This window comes from Anolis carolinensis, chromosome 4, assembly GCF_035594765.1.
Source record: "Anolis carolinensis isolate JA03-04 chromosome 4, rAnoCar3.1.pri, whole genome shotgun sequence".
Classification (NCBI taxonomy): domain Eukaryota; kingdom Metazoa; phylum Chordata; class Lepidosauria; order Squamata; family Dactyloidae; genus Anolis; species Anolis carolinensis.
In genome coordinates this window covers 80,137,272-80,158,678 of record NC_085844.1, presented here as the reverse complement: position 1 = coordinate 80,158,678, position 21,407 = coordinate 80,137,272, and the positions used below count along the sequence as shown (strand labels likewise).

Sequence of the window (21,407 nt, the reverse complement as noted above, 5' to 3'; positions counted from 1 at the left end):
CTGTGATACAAAGTATGTTTTTGCAACAGTAATTGCAACCCATTCAGGAACTGAGCACAAATGAAGGGTAGCAGGTGGTATGTGACTATGATGCTCTGGCTGCTTTAATGTTTGTCAGTTATAGGTTTTATTATTGAAGTCAGCCCGAATGCCAGCCCTTCGAACACAGTTCCCAGATGGCTTAGAAAGATGTTGTTTTATTCCCGGCCTGTAAAGTAGTTCAACCTTGCCATTGGCCCACGTTTCCCCAACAATTGTCTTTCTTCGGCAGGACACTGGGGAAAAAATCAGGTTAAGGACATGGTTTAATACACGATGCCCTTTAGGTGGTAATTCTTTAAATAAAATTTAGCTTTTAATTACAGTAGAGTCTCGTTTATCAAATATAAATGGGCCGGCAGAACTCTGGATAAGCGAAAATATTGGATAATAAAGAAAGATTAAGGAAAAGCCTATTAAACTTCAAATTATGTTATGATTTTACAAATTAAGAACCAAAACATCATGTTTTACAACAAATCGAGAAATAAAACAGTTCAATTCACGGCAACGTTATGTAATAATTACTGTATTTGCAAATTTAGCATCAAAACATTGCAATGTATTAAAAACATTGACTACTAAAAGGCAGACTGCGTTAGATAATACAGAATGTTGGATAGGTGGAGGTTGGATAAGCGAGACTCTACTATACATGAAATTGGATAAAGATGTGACCACCCTTCAAAGAGACCTATTGAAATCTGTTGCTTTCAACACCCTTTTTAAACTACATCTAGAATCAGCCTCTATTTCTGTAGAGTCTAATTCAGGGTTCTTGGCTTTTTCAGATTATTCCCAACTCCCATAATCCTTTGCCATTGAGCATGTTTGCAGTGGCTCATGGGAGGCGTAGTACAAGCCAAGCAGAGAGAGAAATGTCTCCCATCTCTGGAGAACTCAACATGGTTTTAAATGTTTTTATTTTTGTTATTTTTATTTATTTATCTTGTCAAAAAATTGTTATTTTTATTTATTTATCTTGTCAGAAGCAAATTGAGGATACAGTTATAATGTATTTAAAAACACAAACAAATTAAAAACTTGGCATTATACTAGATTTCCTTTGCCCAGAAGCTGGCCAATTGGAGTGCCTCTGGTGTCGCTGTAAGAAGGTCCTCCATTGTGCATGTGGCAGGGTTGCATTGTAGTAAGTGGTCTGTGATTTGCTCTTTTCCACACTCCCATGTCATGGACTCCACTTTGTAATCCCATTTCCTAAGATTGGCTCTGCATCTCGTGATGCTAGAATGCAGTCTGTTCAGTGCCTTCCAAGTTGCCCAGTCTTCTATGTGCCCAAGGAGGAGTTTCTGATCTGGTATCAGCCATGGATTGAGGTTCTGGGTTTTAGCCTGCCACTTTTAGACTCTTGCTTGCTTAGGTGTTCCTGCGACTATCAATGTGGATCTTAGGAAGCTATTTCTTGATTTAAGGCATTGACATGCTGGCTGATATCTGAACAGAGAATGGGCCGGAGATGTCAATGCCTTGGTCCTTTCATTACAGGCTGCTACTTCCCAACGGATGTCAGATATACTGGCTAAACAGTACAATTTCTCCAGTAGTGTAGAGCATAGACATCCAGTGATAATGCGGTATATTATTATTTTATTTATTTATATTCCGCCCTTCTCACACCAAAGGGGACTCAGGGTGGATCACATATAAGGCAAACATTCAATGCCATATAAACATAGAACAGAGACAAAGACAGAGACACAGAAGCAATTTAAACTTTCTCCAGCTTCCAGCTTCCTAAGAGTATGCTTGATTCCAGCCACAGGCGGAGCAGCTGCTTCATCATCCACTGTGACGGCAACTTCATCATTCCAATGGCGGCTGGGTGATTTTTATGGTGTCGTAAATTAGCCTCCCCACATATAAGTGGTACCTAAATTTCCTACTTGACAGATTCAACTATCTTTCGGGTTGCTTAGGTCAACAGTGAGCAGGGGCTATATTTTATTTTAATTGTCGGGTGCTCACCCCAACACGGGCTGGCCTCGAACTCATGACCTCTTGGTCAGAGTGATTTATTGCAGCTGGCTGCTAACCAGCCTGCGCCACAGCCCATTAAGAGCCCCTTCCTCTTTTTAACATGGTGAGATGTATTCCACACTGGGAATGCTCAGCAGCATAGTGGCAAAGCACAAGGGCAGATGTTGTCACTGTATCTGGTTGTGGTTTATTTTTGTTGAGGGCAGGAGTAAAGAATGGGCATAATACTAAAGAACATAAAGTGATGGTTTTTATGTGTTTTCCGGGCTGTATGGCCATGTTCCAGAATATACCTCACAAATTCTGAGGATGCCTGCCATAGATGTGGGTGAAACGTCAGGAGAGAATGCTTCTGGAACATGGCCATACAGCCCGGAAAACACACAACAACTCTGTGATTCCGGTCATGAAATCCTTTGACAACACTTTGAACATAAAGCGACTTTTCCCCACAATATACTCAAGGCATTTATTCAACAGCTTTCTGTTTATCAAGAATATTCTCTTCCTGGACAAATCTTTGTCTGGGCAAGTCAACCAAATATTCTATGTTTTTGTGACAAGTTTCATCGCTGCAGATAACCCTGTTGCTCGACCTTTTTACATTTCAAAAATGTCTATGCCCAAATGTTTTCAAGGTCTCCAAATAATTGGATAGATATTTGTTCCTTTGGGGATTTTGTGTGTTAAGTGCAATTAAACATCCTAAACAACCATTTGCAGCCTGTTCAGCCTTTACTGCCCTTCAGATTTCATAGCCAGCTAAAGAAACATTTATGTAGGAAGAAAATAAATGTCATGCAAGAGAGAACATGAAAAAAAGAGATGATTGTGGTTTTAGTGCGTTTTATAACATTTGCAAGTTAGTTTGATGAGGTTGCAAAGCTATTCTAAGGGCATGAGCCACATTTTCCTGTAATTTACAAGCTTGAGGTTTTCTGCTTTAGTGATGGTTCAGATAAATACAACTACCGTATTTATTTGTGGTATTCTAATTTTGTAGAGCGAGTGTTAGAAACAGAGTAGGAGCAGGGTGGACAGAACTAAAAGTGAGCAGGGTTTTTGTATCTTTAATATTTGTGTAGAAGGGGAAATTGGAGCCAGTTATTGTTTGGCATGAAAGCTACACTGCTGAAATCTCTCTTATAATCTACTGAAAGATGCAGGAGCTCATTCTATTTTGCATCTGATCATACCAGCCTCAGTGATGTAAAGTTGCAAACAGAGATGCCAACAACTGAAGCCTTCCTAGAAGTTGTGCTCTTAGACCTACAAATTTACCTTAATAAGGCTTAATCAAATGGGTTTGGTAAAAAGGGAGAGGGCTTGTTGTTACTTAGGGTACATCTATACACTAGAATTAATGCACTTTGATACCACTTTAATTGCTGTGACTCAGTTATTTGGAATCATGGAAATTGTATGGAGCCCCTGATGGCACAATGGGTTAAACTCTTGTGCCGGCTACTTGCAATTCAAATCCAAGGAGAGGGGTGAGCTCCTGTCTGTAAGCTCCAGCTTCCCATGCGAGGACATGAGAGAAGCCTCCCACAGGATGGTAAAACATCCGGGCGTCCCCTGGACAACGTCCTTGCAGACTACCAATTCTCTCACACAAGAAACAACTTGCAGTTTCTCAAGTAGCTCATGACACAAAAAAGATGGAAGTTGTTGTTTAACAAGGTCTTTAGTCTTTTCTTCCAAAGTGCGCAGGTGCCTCATCAATCTGCAGCTCCCAATATTCCTTTTTTCCCGAATACGTTTTTATTGTAAACACAGGTAGAATAATATCAAAATCCATCACCATTTCAATATATAGCATTGAGTGATAGCAGTTAAAGTGGTGTCAGATTGCATTAATTCTACAATGTACATCAGACATGGGCAAACTTCAGTCCTCTTGGTGTTTTGACTTCAAATCCCACAATTCCTAACAGCCAGTAACCTGGCTGGGATTTCTGGAAGTTAAAGTTTTAAACACCTGAAGGGCAGAAGTTTGCCTATGTCTGGTGCAGGGGTCCCCAAACTTTTTAAACAGGGGGCCAGTTCACGATCCTTCAGACCGTTGGAGGGCCGGACTATAGTTGGCCACTGAGCAATAATAATAATAACAACAACAATAATAAAAGAGTTGACAGATGGCCACCCAGCCTCAATGTTAATAATAATAATAATAATAATAATAATAATAATAATAATAATAATAATAAGCATTGGAAGAGACTCCTTGGGCCATTTAGTCCAACCCCTTTCTGCCTTTGTGCAGCAAAAGCACAAGCAAAGCACCCCTGACAGATGGCCACCCAGCCTCAATGTTAATAATAATAATAATACAGTAATAATAATAATAATAATAATAATAATAATAATAATGGTTGTAAGAGAAGAAGAGACCCCTTGGGTCATTTAGCCCAACCCCCTTCTGCCCTTGTTCCGTGGGGGCCGGATAGATAGCTTCGATGGGCCGCATCCGGCCCCCGGGCCTTAGTTTGGGGACCCCTGGTCTGGTGTATATGCATCCATTGGAAGCAAATGCCTTGTATGTGAAGTGTGTCAAGAAATCTTACTGTTAAGGGAGCTCTCCAAGGTGCTGATTCTTGTTTAGGGATTACACACTTGGAAAGTACATTTAAAGTTTGGACTGAACCCTAAAATCAGTTCACCATCCCACAGATTTGGAAGTCATTGATCATCAGGATTTGGAGATGAGGAAAGTCCTGTCAATGCCTTAGCAAGGGGAAGGCAAGCTTCCCCTTGCTAGACAAGCTAAAAACCTTTCACCCTAACCACCTCTCCTGATAAAGAGCAAAGACTTCTATCATGCTCTCTCCCTTCCCTTTGCCGGGTTACTTTCAAAACTTGTAAGAGAGTTCGGAAACTATCATTTGTCTTCTTTCAGCAGTTGTATATTTCTTTATGATTGGACTTTCCTCTTCAACTGTTCCTTTACTTGCCTTATATGTCTTTTCATTATTTTATAAACAGAAGGCCTCAAAGAACTTCTCATGCTTACATAATCCCTGGGTGTAAATATCTTTCGGAAGTGTGGGATCACCTTCCCTGATTATCAGTGAACTGTTCCTTGCAAGGTATTATACAGAGGGCAAGTGTTGCTATTAATACTTAACCTTTGTCAGCACAGTGAGAGCTCGGCTTAATAACACAACTTTTTGCTCTGTCACTCTGACCGTTTGCTTACTGACATACCCTTTTCTTCACCCTCCCCTTCTTCTCCTTCTTCCATTGTTGAAAACTTAGCTGAAGAAGTGGAGAGACTGGCTGCAATGCGCTCGGACTCGCTGGTTCCCGGGACGCACACCCCTCCGATTAGACGGAGAAGTAAGTTTGCCACTCTAGGACGAATTTTCAAGCCCTGGAAATGGAGAAAGAAGAAGAGCGAGAAGTTCAAGCACACATCAGCAGGTAAGATTATAACCCTACTGTGCACGGAATGGGCATACTGTGTTTTTAAGACTAGAACATGAAACTGGAATTTGGCAGATATTAAGGAGTGAAGATATACCGTCTCTGTGTTCCACCTTGTATTTTTTCCCCCCGCAGTCCCAGTTCAATGCTGACGTTTCAAGTGAATGCACAGATAATTCCCCAGCAGGGATGCCCCCAAAGTATTGAAAATAGAAGTAGATTCTTATGGGTATAGAAGAACGCATTGCAACATTTCCATTTCCCAAAACCAGAAGAGCAGGAGACTCTCTTTCTACAGAAACCACTAAGACAAGAAATCTTAATGCGATGCACTTGGCTAATGTGCCATTTCCTCTTGAGAATAACAATGATTCAAAATCAAGAATAAAAAATGTGAACACAATAGAAAAATGCAGGGATGTGCTTGTGCCAGAACTAGTATCAAAAAGGAACATTGGGAGTAAGATAGAAAATGGCACAAAAGGGGGAGGGTGTCCTTAAGGGGAACTTTATTCTACAAGTTAGACTTCCGAAAGAGAAATGATACATTTTATAAGAAGAACTCTTCCTCATATCTCTTTTCCCTCAAAGTAAGTCTTAATTGATTTTGGCAAAGCGAACGCTTTGAAAGAAGCATAGGCAGCATGCTTACAATATTTTGATGGATGGTGATGGCAAAGAAAAGTACTCCGGGAATTTGAAAGCCAAATAATTTGAAAGTCAAGCAATAGCTTGGGAGGAGATTCATTTAACTATGTGCCTTATCTTTTCCCTGCCCATAGTTGGCAGCAATATGTGAATTTGAGCTGCTTATACCCAATTACAAGATTACTCTATGGAGAAGAAATGAACAGAGGAACTGTTTTTATGGCCTTGGATAAAGTGTGCTGGAACCACATATATGTACATGTAAACCCAAAGGTGTACATGCCCCATAGAACATGTACACAAACATGTATACAACCCTCTGATATATGATAACTGGTAGGGAAATAGTTATCTCTGTGTTGTGATCACTATTTAGCAACCCTGATCTAGATTGTTGTTTCCAGTGGTTAACATGAGCAGGAAAACAAATCTCAGCAATGTTGGAGTGGGATGAGGCTCATGCCTGTCCATAAATCCTGATCCATATTGTTATTATTTTATGTGCAACATTTCCTTATGTGTGGTAATACAGTAGAGTCTCACTTATCCAACACTCGCTTATCCAACATTCTGGATTATCCAATGCATTTTTGTAGTCAATGTTTTCAATACATAGTGATATTTTGGTGCTAAATTCATAAATACAGTAATTACTACATAGCATTACTGAGTATTGAACTACTTTTTCTGTCAAATTTGTTGTATAACATGATGTTTTGGTACATAATTTGTAAAATCATAACTTAATTTGATTTTTAATAGGCTTTTCCTTAATCTCTCCTTATTATCCAACATATTCGCTTATCCAACGTTCAGCCGGCCCATTTAAGTTGGATAAGCGAGACTCTACTGTAGTTGTAACTATCCATAATCAAATGCTACACATACGAAATGAACAGCCTGGATCAGGATGCCAGCAGAAGTAAATTCTTTAACAGCACCAGATCCTATCATATCTTGGAAACTAAGGAAGGTCAGCTCTGGTTAGTAATTGGATGGGATACCGATGAGTATCAAGTGCAGTAGCTATATTTCAGAGGAAGGAACTGGCAAAACCACCTTGAAGTACAGTATTCCTTGCCTAAGAAAACTATGAAATGCATGGAGTCTCTCATTATTCAAGCATTGACTTAAAAGCACATAAACCCACAAAGATAGCATGGAATTAATGTATTAGCACTGCTGAACAAGGGAAATCACAGCTTCCTTCTCCTTGACATGAACAATCTCAATCAAAACTGTTATCTCAGCTAATTTTTTTTGATGCTATTAGCAGCATAGGAACAGTTATCTTTTCCTGGTACTCAGCTAATGGCTGATCAACTGGGTCTGGGGAAAAGTAGGAGGAGGCTGGTGATTCCCACTGCGATGAGATGGTAAATCTACTCCAGGTTTTAAACCAAATTCAGAAGGAACCAGCCAAGGTACTGAAACCCATCCTTCAAAACGTTACAGCACCTTGGATAGCACTTTTAAACTCTGAAATAGATTCTAGAGCATATTTGCTGACTCATTGACTGGAGCCACCAGAAATGTGCACCATTGAAAATAGCCGATGGGTGTGTTCTATGGTGTTGTGTTCTAAGTCTGCTCAAAACAGATGTGGCTTTGAGTTGGGCACATCTGTATGATCTATTTAAATAGCTATGTATGTGTTTGTATGTGCCCTCAGGGAGCCACCAGTGTCGCAATGGATTATTATTATTATTATGTACGCTGGAACTCAATCGACAGACCCAGTCTTTTAAAACATGCCCATCTATATTTTAGAATGTGTTTTATGAATGTTTGATGTAAGTTAATAATTTTTAACTGTTTTATAGTGCACTAGCTGTGCCCAGCCACGCATTGCTGTGGCAAAGTGGTGGTGGTATTGGTTAAAAATTGTTGTGGAATTTTTATTTGATGTTATTTGTATTTTTTAATTAATTTTATTGTAACTTATCTTTTTTATTTAATATATTTTATTATTTTCTTGTATTATTGTTAGTTATTTTGTGTTATTATAGTATTTTATTGTATTAATTTTTAGTGTTTTTAATTATTTTTAGTGTTTTTTATTATTATTGTATTATTTGTATTTTTTATTCTTTCATTATTATTTGTGTTTTTATTATTTTATTTTATTATTTGTATGTATTATATTTTATTATTTGATTATATTATTTTTATTTATGTTTTTTTAATTGTATTATTTTATTTTATTTTTGTATTTATTTTATTATTTTTGTTTCTCTTTGTATTGGGTTGCTCTGAGTTCTGTGGTCTGCCTGGTCATGTTCCAAACGTATTCTCTCCCGATGTTTCGCAGGAATCCTCAGAGGTTGTGAAATGTGTTGTAACGAAAGGAAGTGGGGTTTATATATCTGTGGAATGACCAGGGTGGAAGAATGAACTGTTGTCTGCCTTGGGCAAGTGTGAATGTTGGAATTGGCACTGAATAGCCTTGTAGCTTCAAAGCCTGGATGGTTCCTGCCTGCCTGGAATGAACAAAATGTGGCTCCCAGTATTTAAAAAATCTGTGAAATCAGGACAGTTAACTAAAGAACAGCACTGAGCAATCAGGGAATTCCAGACATGATGCACTGAGGGCCAGCTAACATCTCCCAACACAGGATTCCTCTCTGAAGCAGGAAGCAGGCAGGCCTTGAAGGTGCAAGGGCATTCAATGGTAATCAAGGTGGCCAAGGGGAATATTCACAGTCGCCTGAGACAGATCAGAGTTGTCCCATCCTGGATATCATTGCTGAGATAGAAATAAACATCCCACTTGTCTGTTTTCAAACAGATCTTATAATCTCTGAGGATGCCTGGCATAGACATGGATGGCAGTTTGGCAGCAGATAGGGTCATGAGAGAATGGGAGGTTTAATAGGCTTTTCCTGAATCCGTTCTTATTATCCAACATATTCAGTTATCCAATGTTCTGCCAGGGTGTTTATGTTGGATAAGTGAGACTCTACTGTATATTTATAATCTTATATTATCTGCTTAGAACTGGATTATATGAGGCTCCTTCTACAGAGCTGAATAAAATGCACACTGAAGTGGATTATATGGCAGTGTAGACCCAAGATAATCCAGTTCAAAGCAGATAATATAAGATTATAAATTGGTTATATAGCTGTGTGGAAGGGCCTTGAGTCTACAATGCCATATAATCCAGTGCAAATTAGATCATCTGTATTTTATAGGCAGCGTGGAAGAGAGTGAGGCCTGAGTAGGTTGCTAGGCGACCAAGTGGGCGGGGCTTAGTCTTCTAACTGGCAGCAATTGGCTAAAGACAATTATTCCTCTCCCTCTAATTAGGACTTTATTTTTCTTTTCTTTTTGTTGTCGGAACATAGGGGCAAGGATGGTGGATTGTGCTGCCAAATTTCTAGGTTCTGGGGCTTGCACTTTTGTTGTTTAGTGGCAGGGGAGGACACCATTTGTCTTTTATATATATAGATTGCACAATTTTTATATATGTGTTTTATTGTAAGCCACCCTGAGTCCCCTGTTGGGTGAGAAGGCCGGGATATAAATATTGTAATAAATAAAACAAACAAACAAATAAATAAATAAATAAAACAGCTGAGCTTCTGAACTTGCTGACCAAAAGGTCAGCAGTTTGAATCCAGGGAGCAGGATAAGCTCCCACTGTTAGCCACAGCTTCTGCCAACCTACCAATTCTAAAATATGCAAATGTGAGTAGATCAATAGGTACTGCTCTGGCGGGAAGGTAATGGCATTCCATGCAGTCATGCTGGCCCCATGACCTAGCAGGTTCTACAGACAATGCCGGCTCTTTGGCTTAGAAATGGAGAAGAGCACCAACCCCCAGGTTCGGACATGACTAGACTTAACATCAGGGAAAAACCTTTACCTTTAACTATGTGCCCTCAAGGTACTTGCCGATTTATGGCACCTCTATGATTTTCATAGGAAATTCTTAGGCAATAAATTCTCAGAGCTAGTTTGACATTCCCTTCCTCTCAAATAGCTTACAGCACCTAGTATTCTTTGGGGGTCTCCTATCCAGTACGAAACAGGGCTAAACCTGTTAGGTTCCATGATCAGATGGAATCTGGTACCAATAGTTAAAACAAATGCAGTATAATCAAATTATTACAAAGTACAAAAAAAAACCCTGACCTATACTATGTGCAATAACTGTTCTAAGCAGAGATGCTTGCATTGCCATTGTCAAATTAAGGAAAGATCATCTTCATGGCATAATGTTCCTGCAGTCCAAAGTGGCAAAGGGTTTTCAGAGCAAGGCATATATGGGTGCTGATCCACTTTCTGTGCTGGAGAGTGTTTGATGTTTGCACAGAGCTGTCGCTTTCTGAATCAATCCATCTCATTGTATCAGAGGGAGAGGTGACACAGAGAAACCCTTTCCATCATATTGGCTAGGATAAATTATTATTCAGAACCACATTTTCTGGAACAGTGGCTATTTACCTTGTTCATTATATAAAAGGTAGTACTCAATTTTGATTTGTTTTTCCCTTTCATTCTTATACCCACCCCCTTTCCTTCTTTTGTACTGTATCTTGTTAGATTATGAGCCATTATTTTAAATTAGGACACACTTTGAATGTGCTGGCAGAGAGCAATTACATAAATATAAAAAGCAGTTTTCACATCAGAAGCTAGCTACAGGTCCCGTACAAACAACTACGGTTTTATCAGTCTTCTCAAATCCATTTGGGGCTTAATACCCCTCTTATGTTTCAGATTTTCTCTCCCCTCTGCCTCTTCTTTTGGCCTACTGTTGAGAATCTATTGTCGCCAAAGTGATGCAGTTTCTTCCCCCAAAAAACCCAATTTATCTTCCCGTCATCTTCTCTATCAGTCATTCCTATAAGTCTCCCAGGAGACAACTCTAATATATCGTATATTGTATTTGCATATAATATTGATAATAATATTGTAATGTAATACAATATAATACTAATAATCATACAATATAATAATATTAATTATAGATTATATTACATGTAATATTATTAATATTACATTATAGTGGTATAGTACAATATAGTAATATATAATGCTAATTTGTGCTATGCTAATAATATAATTTAATGTATGTACATATAATTTGTAATCCGCCCAGAGTACCATTTGGGGTGAGAAGGGCAGGATATATATATATATAATATAATATAATAAATAGGGAGATTCATGCATCAGTTTCAGAAAGCCAGTTTTTACAGCACTTTTTTGCAAACACTTACAGAACAAAAGCAGCAGAAATAATCTACATGCTTCCCTTAGTATATTCTGAAGAGAGGGTGGAATTTCGTTTCAAACTCTGTATGATAACATAGATTAGGATTATGTTAATTTATGATACCTTGAGTCTCAATATGGTTAGAGCTTTAATTTCCACAGTAAATCAAAAGCAACCCCAGGAGACACTGTAATGAGAGCTAGCATGCGTTTGTGGCTAATCCTTTGGTGTGCCGATAAATGTCTTCTGAAAAATATAATTTCCATCAATCTTCAGAGGGAATACACATTTTTCTACTTTGAAGCAGATTAAAATTTAGGGTGGGGAAAAATAATCACTGCCTATGGGTTCAAGTGAAAGGTATCTGATGCGAAATTAGCTGCACTGTATTCTGTTTTTGTATCTCCTATCAATAGTTATCTTTGAGAGAAAGAGGGAGAGAAATTGTCCAAACAACAGACTCTTGTTCTTTTAAAACACGTTTAATTCCTTCACAATTCTTTCTACGTTTGCCTCCGTTTTGGAGCATTTGTTGATGATACAGTAGGGGCGTGCAGAACAAGTTCAGCATGCCTTCAAAGGGAAATTCCATGAAAAATGTATGCACATTAGTTACATTAAAATTTCAGAGTACCTAGTTGGGTGCCATTGTCAGAAATGGCATAGGAGAGCAGCATAAAGCTGCTCTATGATTCTAGGTAGAGCAGAAGCAAGATTGTGGATTTTTTGTTTGTCAGGGGCGAAATTGCAAGTCGCTTCTGGTGTGAGAGAATTGGCCATCTGCAAGGACGTTGTCCAGGGGACGCCTGGATGTTTGATGCTTTACTATCCTTGTGGGAGGTTTCTCTCATGTCCCTGCATGGGAAGCTGGAGCTGACAGAGGGAGCTCCCCCACTCTCCCCAGATTTGAACTGCCGACCTGTCAATCAGCACTCATGCCGGCACAATCGCCACTGGGGGCTCCCAGTATTGTGGATGGTTCACTGTGGATGATTCACCTCTATTGTGTTCTTGTGTGCATTCAGTTTCCAGTTCCACCCAGTCTTGGGCAGCACACAACTGAATACAGCCTAGGGCTCATCCACTCCTAGACAAATGAAGTAGCAAATAGTCCAAGAAATCCTGGGTTCAGACCAATATCTCAATTTGATCCTACACTACACTCTTGATTTACCGTAAAGCTCTGAAGCTGATTTTGATGACCATTCCATGCTTCATGGCACGAGGAGAAGCATCTGACTACCTCCTTTTAATCATATGCACAAAGATAACAGAACTGTTGAGACCTCCAGAAAACCCCAACAGATCTCAGCACTGAGATCAACATTGTGTGTCTGGCCAGACTTTCTCTAATGCTGTCTCCTTCCTATGAAGCACAAAATGGGCATACGAAACAGCTTTGGGCCTTTACAGTAGGGAAGCTTATCCCTTACAGTAGGGATGAATATCACTCACCCACCCATCCCCAAGAAACACATCATAAGGGACACTTAGCCATGTGGGTGTCCCTAACTGAATTCCAGCTTCTTCATGCCCTCCCAGGCATATAAATCTGCAGGACTGGGGTGCTACTTAACAGTCCCTGAATAATGGATAATTACAAATCACAAACCGACCCAAACACATGTTACTGTAGGCTCTTTAGGTTAATCAATGTAATCGTGCCAATTAGGGGAAAATACTTTAACTTGCATCATTGTCAAGTACGTCACAAGAAAAAAATTGCGAAGTACATCAAAGTTAATCCATTTCTTATGTAGCATCTTGGTTTCTAATCTGGAACCTCATATTTCCCCAAAACTATTAAACTTTAATTAACATGAAGCACTGAAATGTCTTGTCAGCTTGTGTTCAGGCAGATAACACTAGAAGCAATCATGGTTATAAAAGCATCAAATGACTAGATTATATTGCTTCATTGGGATGTTCCACTTACCTGGGACAGATAGTATATAATTTATGGTAACATGATGACATGTATATTCCAGATATTCTTTTTTTGCCAAATTATATAGTTCCAGTCATCAATAGGCATAAATATGGTCCTGGTCCCTGGCATATTTATTTATTTATTTATTTATAGTATTTCTATTACGCCCTTCTCACCCTGAAGGGGACTCAAGGTAGATCACAATGCACATATACATGACAAACATTCAATGCCTTTAAACATATGACATATAGACAGACACAGAGGCAACACAGCTTCCGGCTTCATGAGGGTATGCTCGATTCCGGCCACAAAGCGAGCTGCCGCTTCACCGTCCACTTGTGACACCGAGTCTTGATGGAGTACTTCCTCATTCTTCTGCACACTGCTGGAAGTTTTTATGGTGTCGTAAATTAGTTAAATTAGCCTCCCCGCATAAAGCGGTACCTAAATTTTCTACTCAACAGATGCAGCTGTCTTTCGAGCTGCATAGGTCAACAGCGAGCTAGACTATTAATGATCAGGAGCTCACTCCGACCCGGGCTGGCTTTGAACTCATGACCTCTCAGTCAGTAGTGATTTATTGCAGCTGGCTACTAACCAGCTGTGCAGCAGCACGGTCCGGGAATGGCAGTCCACATATCAGATAGCCTGAAAAGCAATGCTGTATGCCCTGCCTGCATCTATGGCATAGGGGTCATACTGTTTTCCGTTCAAAACAGAAGAACCACCATATGAATTGGTTACTTTCAGTGGATTCTGCTTGCCACTGCGTTGGGATCGGGCCTTTACTACCTACTCATTTTTACACAGCTGATACTTATATCAGTTGTCCATTTGCGTATGTTATTTGGCAAATGCAGGCTTCTGATGAAAAGGGATGTTTATGCTTTTCTGTGGTTGAGTCTTTTGTGGACTCTTGAAAATGTGCTGCATAGCATATTTCCAGCTATTAAGAAGCAGACTTCTCCTAGCTGGATTGAAAAGGCTTTTTAAGAATGTACTCACCCTCATGCCTTTGCTTTAATGGCACATTTATGAAAAAGGATCCTTAAATGTGTCCGAGCTTACAGGAAAGGAATGTTTAATGAGACCATTTGGATTTTATGCTAATTACACTTCCAGCTGCTATAAAAATTATATGCAACAGCCCTAAACTGCAATTTTATAATGTCACTCTGCAATCGTGTTTTCTTAAAAGAAACAAAAATGAAAAAAGAAAGCCACCAAAATCAGTTAATCTGCAAGGGAAAGAATGTATAAGACAGGCACATGGAGTTCTTTTCCCCCCTTTAAAACTAGCAAACTGCATCATGTATCAGAAAGAGGATTTGCTATCATATTTAGTAATAATTAAATCCCTGGATCTGCAGGTACAGTTCCTTTAAAAGATTCTCATGAGTGAGAGGTGATCTGTATCAGCAACATCTGTCATCCTGACAAAATGTGTGGCATTCCATAAAATCAAGTCAGGTCTCAGACATCTAGCCCTTTTGTTAGGCAGTCTTGGCAGATCAACTATTCTTTGCATTTATTTAAAATACAAAACCGACATTAGAAAGATGTCCCCAATTTTGTAATCCTGTAGTGAGATATTTTTTCAAACTGTTGATTGAGGTTTACTTCCAAGTACGTTGCTATATTTCAGAGGAGGGAACTTGCAAAACCACTTCTGAGTATTTCTTGCCTTAGAAAACCCTGTGAAACCCATGGGGACTTGAAGGCACATACACACATGCAAGCTGATGTAGCACTTACATAGCTGGAGGGGAAACATTTATGAGAACATATAATTTGAATTAACCATATGTTAATACGCATTTGTAGCAAATCTGTTTTGTCAAGCATAAAGGGGCTCTTCTGACGCAAAGTCTTCAAGAGATGTTGGAAACAATATTTGTAGCCCATCCCATGAAAACATTTCCACATGTCCCCTTCTGCCTTCTGTGACTGAAAGTCTCTTCAACTCTTACGGAGCCCCCTCTACCTCTTAGGATTTTAGTCCAACCTCAAGACACATATTTTCCTTTGTTGCTGACGGAAATCTAAGTTTGCCATGAAAATATGTGCATTTAAGAAAAAGGCTCTGCTAATTTTCAGTCCCTAATCCATGCACTATTGTGGTGCACATGTTTGCATCACTTGTTTATGTTAGCTCAGAACCTTTGTTTTTAGGGTTCGTGTTTTAGATTTTAAAATATGTATACATTGTGTAATTTGGTTGCCAGTCTTCACTACTAAGTGAAACTAAACCGGCATGCATGCATGAAACTACAGTAGAGTCTCACTTATCCAACATAAATGGGCCGGCAGAATGTTGGATAAGCGAATATGTTGAATAATAAGGAGGGATTAAAGAAAAGCCTATTAAACATCAAATTAGGTTATAATTTTACAAAAAACACCAAAACATCATGTTAGACAACAAATTTGACAGAAAAAGTAATTCAATACGCAGTAAAGCTATGTAGTAATTTGAGTATTTACGAATTTAGCACCAAAATATCACGATGTTTTGAAAACATTGACTACAAAAATGCGTTGGATAATCCAGAATGTTGGATAAGTGGATGTTGGATAAGTGAGACTCTACTGTATGTATACATTATGTAATTTGGTTGCCAGTCTTCACTACTAAGTGAAACTAAACCGGCATGCATGCATGAAACTACATTCACTGACTTATACGCAGTACTTGTGTTAAGTCACTGAGAAGAGCACATGGCAGCCCACTTGCTTCCCAGTCTGGTGCCTTGGAGGGTGAAGATGTTGGGTATTATAGTCTCCATCTATCCTGCCATTTAATGCAGTCAAAGAAATGCATTTGACTGTGTGCATCCACATGACTGTTGTGATTCAGCCTTTGTGTGACTCTGATGAGGATTCTGGGATGCAGTTTCAAGATGATGGGATTCAAGTTCAAGATGAGTTTCAAGATGACTCTGATGGGAATTATGGGATTCAGGTGCAGAATGTCCCTGCTTTGGGAGATGAGGAGCAGGGAGGCTTTCCCATGGGAAGAAATGATGTTGTTACTGATGATGGTTTTCAGGTGCAAGAAGCAGAAAGGGAGAGTAGCTCCCAGCCTGATAACACTAACGAGCCCTGTGGCCTTGAAAGCGATGATGAGGCTGCGTCTCAAGATCGGGTTAGTCGTTTGGAATTTTGGAGGTTGCGCAGAAGTCTCAGAATAGCAAATAAGAGGGAGGTCAAAGGGCATAGAAATGCCTTCATGGTATGCTATTAAAACAGTCTGCTGAGAGGGAAATCTTTGTCAAAGCAATTTCTCGCTTGAATCAAGAACTAAGTCTGCTTTCCTACCTGGATGAATCCTCGTTTCTGGGACTTTGGCTTTGTTTTAAGGACCTTGCTTCATGCCTAATGTTTCCATGGATTTGCTCTTACAGCCTTGTTTTTGTAACTATCTTTTGGAACTGAACTTTTACCTTTTATGAACTATCTTTTCCTTATTTCCTAATAAACTACAAAAGACTACGATCTGTGTGCAGCCTAGTGTCTTTAGCAAGGTGAAGCTAACCTGAGGTGCGACAATGACCCACAACGGCTAATGTGATTTAATTCACAGTAAGCCAATTAATCCAGTTTGACCCCGAATTAAAAGAACACTGGCAAAGGTCTAAGTCTTTTAGGAATGTCCAGACCTTTGGGGGACTGCCATTTCAGATCTCCATAATCGCAGATCTCTTCTCTACACCCATCCTGCATCCTGGGCTCAGGCACTCTCCGGGCACTCACCCTCCCTGCACCCCCATTCCTGCAAAAACTACATTAAAGCATCCCTTGCTGTCCCTGTTCTTCCTGAATCTGCATCATTTTGGAAGTGAGGGAGTTTTGAAGCAGGGGAGAGGACTTCCCACTCCCAAGCTCTGTTACTGCCAGAATGATGTAGATTCAGGAACTACAGACCCTACAGGGACGATAAGAGATACTTAGTTTTTGCAGGAATGAACATGCAGGGAGGGTGAGAGACCCAACTGATGCCCAGCCCTGCCAAACCAGCTTTGGCACAGCTGGGTTATATAACTGCTGTTCTGCCATGAAGGCATCTTAGGGCAACTGTTTTGGATGCCACATAGCTAGAACCCAGCATTTTTTTTATGTCAGTTCCAGTTGCATTTTGTGGCTGTGTGGAAGGGCCTATTGTCTAACACAGTGAGAATTATAAATGCTTTCAATGCCAGAGAGTCCTAGGTTTAATATCTGAGGTCTCTAGGTAGAAATGGGACCTTTGTCTGCAGCTTTGGAGAGCTACAAAAATTAATGTAACTAAGTAGTGAATGAGCCAGGAAATCATATCACTTCTGCCTGATTTAAAACTATCTGCAAGTGATCACTTTGCACCTCTGGCAAGTTCCCAGCAGCCTATTTGGTTTGGAGAGTGAGGAAGAGAAGGGATGGAAAGAGAGTGGTAGGTGTGGGTGGATTTACTATGATCTCTGGCCCTTCCTGACATGAGTGTGTATTCTCTGACAGATTACTTATTTGGGAAAATAATCATGAACAGATAAGGGTTTCACTCCACTCCTGTTGTAGAATGGATATATTTATTTTTATGGGCCTAACTATCTGACATGGTATGAGACAAATGTGTTGTGTCTTGCTTTAGGAAAAGACAATCTTTTACCAAGCCTCCGGTGTCAAGAAAAGGGTGGTTATACATGTGGAGGACTGGATATTATATATAAGCTTAGCACCCCTGTGGTGTTTATTTTGCTGTTTGTGCCTGTGTTCAGAAGATTTCACCTTTATTTCTGTCCCTGTGATAATTGGATTTTGAAAAATTTAGCTTGGCGTGGAAACAAAGATTGGCGAGAAAGGTTTAGTGGACACATCTTTTCCCCATGATAACTCTTTTAGGAGTGAATTTCCCTTCCTAGGAGTAGATTACTCTCACTTCATATTGTCTCGCCCCATTCTTTACCATTTATTTATTTACAACATTTATACGCCGCCTTTTTCTACTCCGGAGGGGACTCAAGGCGGCTTTACACATAGGCAACTATTTGATGCCTTAAAACAATGTACAATTAAAATAAACATTTTTAAATATAGTTATAAAATACATTAAAACATTTAAAACAATACCTTCACTATTAACCACGCTATCCAGAATTGTGGATAGCACTATCCATAAACTATGAGTCATTTGTAAGTTGAGTGTTTGTAACTAGGGAACTGCCTATATGATATTAGGCTGCTTTTGTTCCTATCAGCCAAGTATGATGGGAAGTGTAGTGTAAATATTATCAATACTACAGGTCACGTGTTGCTTTATGGCATGAGTGTATTTCACAACCATTTTTAAACCCACATATAATGTGTATACTATTAAATACAAGTAAAGACAAATTCTTCTTATTCCGTCAAGCAGTCTGTTGTTACCAAAGATTCCTCAAACTTGCTTTATCCAAACTATGACAGATGATTACTTGGGAAGTAAAAAGAACAGGATCCTTCTGAAAATTTAGATCCCAGCATATTGTGGTTAAAATACACCAATAACCAGAATCTATGAGGGAACAGTTATTTTAAATCTAAACAATAAATTCTGCTTCAGTCAGGCCTCATCTGCAATATTGTGTCCATTTCTGAGCACCGACATTTAAGACATCATCAAACTGGAATGTGTCTGAAAGATAGTAAAATGTCTGGAGATCAAACGTTGTGAGTAACAATTGAAGGAGCTAATTATGCTTATTCCAGAGAAGATAATTGTCTTTAGATTTCTGAAATCCTAGTAACATGAAAGATGAAGCACATTTCAATTTTGTTTTATTGTGTTAGAAGCGAACATACTGCAAGTCGCTTCTGGTGTGAGAGAATCGGCCATCTGCAAGGACTTTGTCCAGGGGATAGCCAAATGTGTTACCATGCTGCTGGGAGGCTTCTCTCATGACCCCGCATGAGAAGCTGGAGCTGACAGACAGGAGCTCACCTCATCTCACGGATTTAAACCGCCAACCTTCAGGTTGGCAGTTCAGCCAGCACAAGGATTTAACCCATTGCACCATGGCGGCTTCAGATAAAAAGGACTTAAATCAGTGATTTCAGAAAATAGGATCTGAGTTGCTGGATACAGAACATAGGACCTGCTTCAGAATATTGTATCCAAAGGAATTAATTCAAAATACAAGAAAAGGAGATTCTGACGGTTCTAAAATAGTGCAATAGATTATGTTGGAAAGTGGTGGACTCTCTTCCATTGGAGATCTTTAAATAGAAAGTTTGATTTTATTACTATTGTTTTAGTAGTGGATATCTGATGGGGCTTAGGATTGTCTGGCAGAAGCATGCAGAATCTGCTATCTCTGGAAAAGAAATAAGACCTAATTCTAAATAAAGGCAAATGAGAAAGATTGTTATCTGTGTGGGTTGAGGATTAGGTTTTGTCTCTATTAACATTTAAGTAGAAAGTGGGGGGAAACTAAGCAGCAGGAGAATAGGATGCTGTTGGTTTATCTTTATTCTTTGCTCTTCCTATTCAGGAAGAAATATTTTTGTGCATAAGCGTGACGCTGCCATTCTTTTTTTTTGTGCTTTTATTATTAATGCACGTATAGGGGCATCGGTTTGGAGTGCTGCGAAGAATATGTCTGCATAAATCCTCTTGACTTTTATGGACCATAAAGGGTAAATGAATAATGAATTGCTGTTAAGAAAAATAGTTGTGTCCTGTGTAATCCTTTGGGAACATAGCGTTTTGATGCTACGGAGTCATCAGTGCAACGAATGGTTCTAGAAATCCAGAACCGCAATATGTAAATATTGCAGTTTCTGTTGTAATTCAGCCTTAAGGGAGTTTTATTCTTATTTTAATCAGCCCTGTCGGCAGTGGAATAAATGAGGCAGGCATCCCTCTGGCAAGAGTTGTGTAGCACATTGATTGAGCCACACTGCTCCACTGACCTCCTGCTTGCCTGACCCATATTTGATTCATCTGTTTGTTGTCTTGGTAATGAGAGTCTGTCGTGACTTGACTTAAATTGTCAGGGTTCTTGTGATTCCGGTAGCCATCAATAACTCATGAGCACGAAAGAGCAACACTGTTGTGCAACTCTAATTCAAAGGCACAGAGCCAAGCAGACAGAAGCTTGGAAAATTGTTTTTTGTTGCTGTTGTTTTTTTTTGGGGGGGGGGGGGGACTAGATCTCCCAGAATCCCCAAGCTTTGAACAGCATACTGTGTAAGTTCCTCCTGTTGATATTGACCCGGCTCCCTATTTTACCTGGAACTCCTTTTTTGTAATGCAATGGTACTCGTCCCTATTATACACAGTTCATAGTACAGTGTTGCTACTCCATAAATATTATAGTAGTTGTAGTTCTTTCACTGCTGCTGTATGCTATAATTGTATAAATGGATTCCTTTCCCCTGCCATACGCTATCACAAAGATATAAGAAGCTTAGTAACAGATTTTTTTTTTTCATGTCAGGAGCAACCGGAGTTGCTTCTGGAGTGAGAGAATTGGCCGTCTGCAAGGACGTTGCCCAGGGGACGCCCAGATGTTTTGATGTTTTACCTTCCTTGTGGGAGGCTTCTCTCATGTCCCCGCATGGAGCTGAAGCTGATAGAGGGAGCTCATCCGCGCTCTCCCCAGGTGGGATTCGAACCTGGCAGCCTTCAGGTCAGCAACCCAACCTTCAAGTCACAAGGCTTTTATCCCCCAGGCCACCGGAGGCTCCTACAGTAACAGAATGAACATGTTGTTATAGAATAGAATAGGTATCATTGTGCATCATACAATGAAATTAAATGCCATCCCCAATCACATTATATATGTAGAATTACAAAACACCCTTTATTTATTTATTTATTTATTTATTTATTTATTTACAATATTTATATTCCGCCTTTCTCACCCCGAAGGGGACTCGGGGCGGATCACATTGTATACATATAAGGCAAACATTCAATGCCATATACACATAGAACAAAGACAGAGACAGACGCAGAGGCAATTTAACCTTCTCCTGAGGGGATGTTCGATTCCGGCCACAGGGGAAGCAGCTGCTTCATCATCCACTGCAACGGCACTTCCTCATTCCAACGGCGGCTGGATGATTTTTATGGAGTCTTAAATTAGTTAAATTAGCCTCCCCACTTTATAAGTGGTACCTTA

General features: G+C 39.6%; 1 protein-coding gene across 6 annotated transcripts in view; it reads left to right on the top strand.

Annotated features, from left to right (window-relative positions):
- phactr1 (phosphatase and actin regulator 1) overlaps positions 1–21,407 on the top strand; it is a 352,956-nt gene that overhangs the window by 229,311 nt on the left and 102,238 nt on the right. For all 6 annotated transcript variants that reach the window (XM_008108838.2, XM_008108837.2, XM_008108841.2 and 3 more), the window contains one exon: positions 5,296–5,460. In XM_008108838.2, coding sequence (XP_008107045.1) covers positions 5,296–5,460 — 165 coding nt within the window. The remainder of the gene's footprint in view (positions 1–5,295; positions 5,461–21,407) is intronic.